Consider the following 8,664-nt stretch of genomic DNA (forward strand, 5'->3'; position numbering starts at 1 on the left):
TCTTCATCGACTAAAAGGTATGTGGAGACTTGAACTTATCTATCACTCAAAAGTTTATTTATCTCCTATCTTGAGACAAGTCGTTTTGCTATATAGACTTAGATTATACACATTTGGTATTTCGAGCCGAGTTTACCTCGCCTATCTATTTCTCCAAATATGTGTTGGTAAAGCTTTCGCTTTAGCCAAGTTCATATTTACCTAGTGACGAAAGTCATGACATGTTTCAATCACTTTGAAAATTGATATGACGAACAATGGTTTGTGAATAACAACTATATAACGTCCTCTGAGAATGTTTCAATGATTGAAATGAGAGTTTAGACTATATAATCATTTGGAGGATATAAGCATTGTTGTGGAAACACATATATGTATAAGTCCTTATTGCTTGAACCGAAGTTTGCGAACTTTGTTGATCAAGTGAACCGGAGAAGTGCGTGACCTAAGTCCGCGAACCCAGTCCACGAACTGGCGAAGTTATCAAACCCGAGAATTGCTGCTGGAGTTTGTGAAATCCGTACGGGAACTTAAGTCCACGAACCCGGTCCGCGAACTTGAGTAGGTTATGTCTAAAAACGATGTTTAGTGAACTTATCTTTATAAACTAAGGAATGCAATTGCAAACCGTGGCTATAGAGTTCATGAACCGATTCATGTGAATCAAATCATTTTTGTTTCAATTGTGTCTTATGTAGTACATGAGATTTCCTTGCAATTGAACAACTCTCTAACTAGTTCATCTGAGTCATTTGAACTAGTTATGGTGAAGAAGATTATGATTGATATGAAAGTGATCATATGGCTCACCATTTGGTTAATTATTGTTGAACCAACGAATGTACAAGTTTGGGTACGGTTACACAAGCCCAGGAACGTGCATTTCATGTGTGTATAACAAGCTATGTTTTCGATCTAACGGTTGATAAATATTAGCTTGAATCTAATCAGGTTTTCATCTAACGGTGAATATTGAATGCTTTGTTACCAAGCTAACATTGATTGTAAACCCTGATTTGAAAGACTATATAAGGGAGAAGTCTAGCAACTGGGAAAACTAATCTCCACACATTCTGTGTGATACTAGTTATGCTAAGATAGAGTCGATTCTCCTTTAACATTTGGTTTCTTCTTGTAAACCAGGTTAACGACTTAAAGACTTCATTGGGATTGTGAAGCCAGAACGATATTACTTTTCTTGTAGTTGTGTGATATGATCTTGTTGTTTCTATCGTACGAGTACAATTGTAATAATTGGCTTGAGATTTCTATCTCCGATAGGCAAGATAAAAAGTAATCACAAACATCTTCGCCTCATCGTTTGTGATTCCAAAATATCTTTTTTTGCTGCGTTGATTAAGACTATTGTGAGGTGATTGATAATACCAGGCTGTTCTTCGAGAATATAAGTCCGGTTTATCAATTAGTTCCTGTTCACCTTGATTTATCAAAAGACGGAACAAAACTCGTAGGTATATTCGTGGGAGACGGATTTATCTATTATCGTAGACTTTTCTGTGTGATACAAATTTGTTTATTAAAGTCTCCGATTTTGGGTCGTAGCAACTCTTAGTTGTGGGTGAGATCAGCTAAGGGAATCAAGTACGTAGTATCCTGATGGGATCAGAGACGTAGGAGCATAACTGTACCTTGGATAAGTGTGAGATTGGTTGGGATTAAACTACAGTCTAGACCGAAGTTAGTTTGGAGTAGGCTAGTGTCTGTAGCGGCTTAATACAATGTGTTCAATCTGGACTAGGTCCCAGGGTTTTTCTGCATTTGCGGTTTCCTCGTTAACAAAATTTATGGTGTCTGTGTTATTTCTTTTCCGCATTATATTTGTTTATACAATTGAAATAATACAGTTTGTGGGTTGTTCAATCAATTAGAATATTTGACCTTTTGGTTGTTGATTTAAATTGATTGACACTTGGATATTGGTCTTTGGTACCATCCAAGTTTATCTCTCTTGTATTTAAATTGAGACTCGCAGTTTGCTTGAGTAAGATTTAAATCGAGAGATAGATATTTAAACTCTTTGATATACTTTACTATTGATTGAATCTATCTGTCTAGTTGATTCTCTAAAAAGTATATTGGAGTTTGTCCATACAGATTGCTAAGCGAAATATTGGGTGTGGTTGTTAGACCCCCGCTTTTCAAGTGTAACCTTCAAGTGAGAGAGAGGCATGTGGGAATCAGCTGGTTTAGTGATAACCTTCTTCTTCTTTCCAGTTTCAGTTGTAGTTGCAGCTTGGGTTTGTTGATCAATAACTTGAGTTTTTTCTCCAGCTTCTTCTTCTTCTTCTTCTCCCTCTTCAACAATTTCATCTTATTTATCCTTATCTTTATCTCCATTACCATCATCATCATCATCATCATCATCATCATCATTATTATTACCTCCTCCAATAGGTGGCATGTCTTGATCACCATCATCATCATCATTGTTGACTCCTCCAGCAGCCGGAGTTCTTTCAACATCATCATCATCATCTCTTCTACTAGATGGACTCCCTTGTTCTTCATCTGGAGTTTCATCTGAATCATTTGGTTCCGGTGGTGGTTGAGAATCATTTCGTACACGGATCTTGAGCGTTCCCGGCTCAACTAATGCCCCTCGATGTGTTGCAGTCAAGAATTTCTCACCAACATGAGGAGGTCTTGAAGAAGGAGTAACAATTTTCTTCTTGCCCTTTGCCAACCTGAACAAGGAAAATTAAGAAAAAATTCATAAGTCGGCAGGGTCGACATATATAACCAATCCGGCGGAACAATGGTCGGAAGGGTCGACTAATAATATACATTTCGGCTAAACTATAGTCGGCAGGGTCTTATTCAAATGACCTGCCGGCTTATAACAAATATGAACACAGTAGATACAAGGATTTTCCACATAATTAGTCGTCAAGGTCCATTACCCATACATTTCCGGCTACAAAATAGCCGGCATGGTGGTATCCAAATACCATGCCGACTTTAGGCATCATGAACCACTATTTTCAAAACAATCCGCCGGCAGGGTAAAAAATTCTAACACACCGACTAAAAAAAATTATCGCCGGCAAGGTCTTAGGTTGAATACCTTGCCGACTATGTAAAAAGCAGTTACAAGTGTTCAACAACCGGCAAGATCTTCAACCTAAGAGCTTGACGACTAACCCTAACTATGAAAAGTTGGCAATGTCGTGTAACAAACAACTTGCCGACTAAATAACTGCAAATTCACAAATACGATTTTTTCTGACATAATTTGACATGCAAATATGAAATTGAAGTACTGGAGTGAGTTTAAGTAGGCCCTTACTTTCTTAATCGTGTATTTCTTCGGTTTCAGCGGCGTTGATTTCTTCTTCTTCAACGGTTTTTTTGTTCACTTTTCTTTGAACTAAATTTGCAATTCCAGGGTTATATTTATTGGGTTTTCGATTTGCTCCTTTCATACGACTAGGACTCGGCCGTGGTGGCTCCATGTTTGAAGATTAATCAGAATTTTCGAATCGACGATTACGGCGAAGTAATCGACGAGTTTTCAATGGTAGGGGATGGAGAAGCCGATAAGGTAGAGGTGGAGGAGAAGAAGAGGAGAAGATGAAGATGAAATGAAAATGATAACTGATTAGGGTAATAAGAATAAAGGTAAGGGTAGTATTGTAACTTCACCCATTAGGACTCCCCCTTAGCCCTTAAAATGAGTCTACTTAAAATTGGATATACCTCAATGAATCTGGGTACACCCCAATCAAGCCACGCTCAATAGTCACGTTCGTTTTCCGTGAAATAATTATAAAACAAAAAACGAGTTTGAAACGAGTCAACCCATACAAGAACGAGTCTGAAGCGAAATTTCGACTGAGTTAGTCCAATCAACTAATCAAGCGAACCAAGGACGAGTTACAATGAAAATCTCGTCTCACCGAAATCGTGGAACACTTCTCGACGGCCGATACCGACAAGTCGACTACTTTATATCACCCAGTTGCCAGTGCATTTATATCGCTTTCTTCACTAAACCCTTGTCGTCTCTCCATCACCACTTCCTCTCCTCCGTGTTGCCTCCAAAACCCTAGAAAAAATCTAGTGAGAGGAAGCACAGCAAGCAAACCTCTCCAATGAAGTTAAAAGTTCTGTTTGAATCAGCATCAGGTTTTGCCCTTTTTGATGCTCATGGTATTGATGAAATAGGTCAAAACACTGAAGCAGTAAGTAACTCAGTTACTGATCTTAATCGTTTTGGTAAAGTAGTGAAGCTTGTTGCTTTCCATCCTTTTTCTTCTGCCCTCGATGCACTCAATCAATGCAACGCTCTCTCTGAAGGTAAGTTATCAGATTAGTAATTTAACAGTCAAATTAAATATTAAAATTTTGTTGTTGATTCTGATGGTTTATATATGTTTTAAGATTATGGATATTATGATTGATGGTCGGGGAATTTCTTATGAAATTGTGATTTATGGTAGCTTTGTTTATTTTGGGTTTTTAAGTAATTTCTTGTGGAAGTATGATTTATGTTCTTTGTCTGTTTTGTGTTTATTAGGGATTATGACTGATGAGTTGAGGAATTTCTTGGAGTTGAATCTTAAAATTAAGGAAGGGAAGAAACCAAAGTTTAGTTTAGGACTTGCTGAACCAAAGATTGGATCACATATATCTGAAGAGACTAAAATTCCGTGCCAAAGTAATGAGTTTGTTCTCGAACTTCTTCGTGGCATTAGGTTGCATTTTGATAGGTTTATCAAAGACCTAAAGGTTTGCATTTAAACTTCACAGTTTTTTTAGGGCGTGCATTCTGCCGTTTTTCTAACTCCATCTCCTATCTTTCTTTTTTGCTCTTATCTGTTGTGCGTACCGATATTTGTTCTTTTTAATACTTTGTATGTTTGTCTTATAGCCTACGGATCTAGAGAAAGCTCAGCTTGGTTTGGGGCATAGTTACAACAGAGCTAAGGTTAAGTTCAATGTTAACCGGGTGGATAATATGGTCATTCAGGCCATCTTCATGCTTGATACCCTTGACAAAGATGTTAATTCTTTCTCCATGAGAGTCAGGTTTGTCCAGTTTTTATTACTTTGGATTCGTAAGTTTACAGTATAAGGAAAATTTTGCTTGCGTTATGTTGATACTAGGAAAATCTGTGTACATGGTTGTTTGTCAGTAGAAAACTGATTTGTTTTACTTCGTCTGGAAAAAAATTTGAAGGTTTGGAAATTTTGAGAGAGGTGTTGATACTAGCACCGGGGTATTCTTTTAGGGAGTAGCCTGCTAGCTTTTCTCAATTTTTAATTTAGCTGCAACTTTTGAACTAGTAGCGATGTTTAAGTGCCAGAATAAGTTGTTTGAGCTTTTAGTAAGAAATTTGGTGGCAATCTCAGCTTTTGTTTTTTATTCTTTTATTCTCTGCTTAAGTGCTGCTCCTTTGTTTCTTCCATACTTAAGATGAAAAGCATGTGACCCTTGTGCAGGGAATGGTACTCTTGGCATTTCCCAGAGCTAGTGAAGATTGTCAATGATAATTATCTCTATGCTAAGGTTGCAAAATTTGTGGAGAACAAATCAGAGCTTTCTGAAGACAAAATCCTAGGTTTAACTGAGATACTCGGGGATGAAGACAAAGCAAAGGAAATTGTCGAAGCAGCCAAAGCTTCCATGGGTAAGAATTAGCACCTATTTAATTTGGGATTATGTTGTCTCGCACTCTGTTGATCTTGTGATTTTAAATCCCTGCAGGACAAGATTTGTCCCCTATCGACTTGATTAATGTCAAGCAGTTTGCTCAGAGAGTTATGGACCTCGCTGAATACAGGAAAAACCTTCATGAATATCTGGTCACAAAAATGAATGACATAGCACCAAATTTGGCTTCTCTTATTGGTGAAATGGTTGGGGCTCGTTTGATTTCTCATGCAGGTAGTCTCACAAATTTGGCCAAATGCCCTTCTTCCACTCTTCAGATCCTTGGTGCAGAGAAGGCTCTCTTCAGGTTTTTATTCAGTTTTTGACGCTCATTTTTGTTATACATTATCTTGGGTAACTCATTTTGCTTTTAACTAGATTTAACTGGTTTTGTAAGTGTTAAGATGGTTGTTAGAAGTGTAAATTTTGTGGGTCCTGTTCGAAATCATTTATATGTTGCACTAAGTGTTCAGTTCTATATTCCCTGTGAGAATGAATGTGGATTCTAATTCGCTTTGTTCGTATTCTCGTGTCTAGGGATTGAAAACCCGAGGGAACACTCCAAAATACGGTCTCATTTTCCATTCTTCCTTCATTGGGCGCGCATCTGCAAAAAACAAAGGACGAATGGCTCGCTATCTTGCAAACAAGTGTTCTATTGCATCTCGTATTGATTGTTTCTCAGGTAACTCTTCCTCATTACTTCCATTTTGGCATCCAGTTATCCAGAATATTTCCAGCTCATTTCCAAGTGTGTTATCTCTTGCAACAGAGACGAGCTCCACCATTTTTGGGGAGAAGCTTCGTGAACAGGTTGAAGAGAGGCTGGAGTTTTATGATAAGGGCATTGCCCTTCGCAAGAATGTTGATGTGATGAAAGCTGCCATTATTCAGAATGAAGGTAAGGGTGGAAAACACTACTGGGGTTTATTTGCTTATATGCCTGAAAGAGTTAAGAGGATCAATTTGCATGAAGTGCGATGCAAGTAGGAATCCTGTGTATGATACAGAAATAAATTAGGAATTACAAATCAACATTGGGCTATTTAATAATTTTTGAATATGCACGTTCCGTTGTTTGTGGTGCTCTCCCAAGTCATATAGATACAATTTCTAATCTACCTAATTCGAGCGTGCTGTTGTTGCACTTTTTAACAGATGGAGAGAAGATGGATGTTGAAGATGGATCTGCTGCTGATGTTTCAACAAAGAAAAGAGAAAAGAAGAAATCAAAAGGTGAAGCTATGGATGAAGGTAAACCATCCACCACTACTAACGGCGACGCTCCAGAGGAACCTACACCTGAAAAGAAGAAGAAAAAGAAGGAGAAACGCAAATTGGTCGAAGAGCAAGAGCAGGCTCCAGAGTTGGAGAACACCAGTGGCAAGAAGAAAAAGAAGAAGAGCAAAAATGTAGATGAAGAAGATACTCAAACTGCCACTGAAGTAAAGAAGAAAAAAAAGAAGTATGAAAGCAGGAAGGATGAGTGAGAGCTCTTAATAATTTGTGCTGTCAATCAGTACTGTGATATATGATGTTTATTTAGGGATTTTTTTTTTTTGCACAGTTAAAAAAAAAGTGACTTTAGTTTCTTTGAGACACTAAGAATTGACCATGCTTCAACATTCAATTGAAACTGGTCCATTCTCTCCTTGTTCAGAACCAGCATTTGTATCTGGAAACTATGGACTCATTGCAGATGTATTAATTCAATCCCTACTAAGTCGCAGATGTATCGATTCAATCCCACTTTATATATTCCATAATTACGGGAAAAAGACTAGAGAGAACTACTAGGTGCCCCCGCCACTTTTGTCCCCCATTCCCTCACACGGGATTTGTTTGGGACCATGGGTTTTTTTTTGGGACCATGATAGGCCAACCTCCCTATACTTATAAGGGGTGTCCTAAAGTTAGGTAAATACACATTTACCCTTTACTTTAATTTAAATTAAAACTAAACTAATAACTATATAAATCTAATCATATACATCTAATCTAAATGAATCTATTAACCAAAATCAAAATCAAAAACAAAAATTGGAGGGGAATCGAAATTTTTTAGTTTTGAAAAAAATAAATATTCTCTTCTTCTTCTCTCTTTCCTTGACGTTCCTCATTCGATTGAAAAACCCATCAATCGTTTTTAATTCGTTTACTGATAGGGTAAATTGAGTAGAAATCATCAAATAATTGGGTAAATTGAGTAGAAATCATCAAAATATGGTTTAAATGGAAGTTAAAGTGGCATGTTCGGTTAGGAATAGTTTAAAAAAAAACTAGTTTTGTAACCGAACATTCTGAAACCAAGAACACGAAGAACACTTCGGTTATCACGAATTTATTTTTTCGTAACCGAACTCCGAGTTCTGTTGGTTCGCAAAAAATTGTTTTAACCGAACTCCTCATTGAAAACCAATATATGGTGTTCGGTTGGTTCGCAAAAAATTCTAAAACTAGTTAGTAACCGAACTCTACCCATAAAAAAAAAAAAACAATGTAACCGAACTGTGTTATTTTTTCCACTATGTTGAGTTATGAATTAACCGAACTTTGCCTACTCTGTTCGGTTTGTTCGCAAAAAATCTTGACAAACCGAACTCTTCACTAATTGCATACATGTGGAGTTCGGTTAGATATGTTGTTGGGTTAAAGTTTGCGAACCAACCGAACATTACTCTGTAAACCTATAAACAAAGTTCGTTAACATGTCTGTTTACCGAACGACTAAAACCTCCATTAAAGAGCGAGTTCGGTAACCTGCATGTTTGGAAGAAGTAACCGAACTACACTTTCAGATGAGTTCGGTAACCTGTTCTTCACATAAGGTAACCGAACAAGCCCAAATCTACTCTAAAAATTTACAGTTTTTTGAAAATTTGGAGCAATTTCAACCAACATTATCTAAGTTTGAAGCATACCTGGGTACCCAAATACCCTTCATCCGGTTGTGGTTGGTAAAATCCATCGTTTTTCATGTTTTCCTTCTT

General features: G+C 37.3%; 1 protein-coding gene across 1 annotated transcript; it reads left to right on the forward strand.

The window, feature by feature from the left end:
- Positions 1–4,011: 4,011 nt before the first annotated feature.
- LOC113276585 (nucleolar protein 56-like) lies at positions 4,012–7,408 on the forward strand. The gene is made up of 8 exons (XM_026526204.1): positions 4,012–4,317; positions 4,538–4,749; positions 4,892–5,049; positions 5,464–5,651; positions 5,729–5,981; positions 6,211–6,359; positions 6,447–6,575; positions 6,833–7,408. The coding sequence occupies exons 1-8, from the start codon at positions 4,113–4,115 to the stop codon at positions 7,162–7,164; spliced, it is 1,626 nt and encodes a 541-aa protein (XP_026381989.1). The 5' UTR covers positions 4,012–4,112; the 3' UTR covers positions 7,165–7,408.
- Positions 7,409–8,664: the final 1,256 nt, after the last annotated feature.

This window comes from Papaver somniferum, chromosome 4 (assembly GCF_003573695.1).
Source record: "Papaver somniferum cultivar HN1 chromosome 4, ASM357369v1, whole genome shotgun sequence".
In the NCBI taxonomy this organism is placed as follows: domain Eukaryota; kingdom Viridiplantae; phylum Streptophyta; class Magnoliopsida; order Ranunculales; family Papaveraceae; genus Papaver; species Papaver somniferum.

Coding starts and splice junctions, on each gene's coding strand:
- LOC113276585 (XM_026526204.1), top strand. CDS start 4,113: ATGAAGTTAAAAGTTCTGTTTGAATCAGCATCAGGTTTTGCCCTTTTT. Junction 4,750..4,891: donor GGTTTATCAAAGACCTAAAG/GTTTGCATTTAA, acceptor TTTGTCTTATAG/CCTACGGATCTAGAGAAAGC. Junction 5,050..5,463: donor TCTTTCTCCATGAGAGTCAG/GTTTGTCCAGTT, acceptor ACCCTTGTGCAG/GGAATGGTACTCTTGGCATT.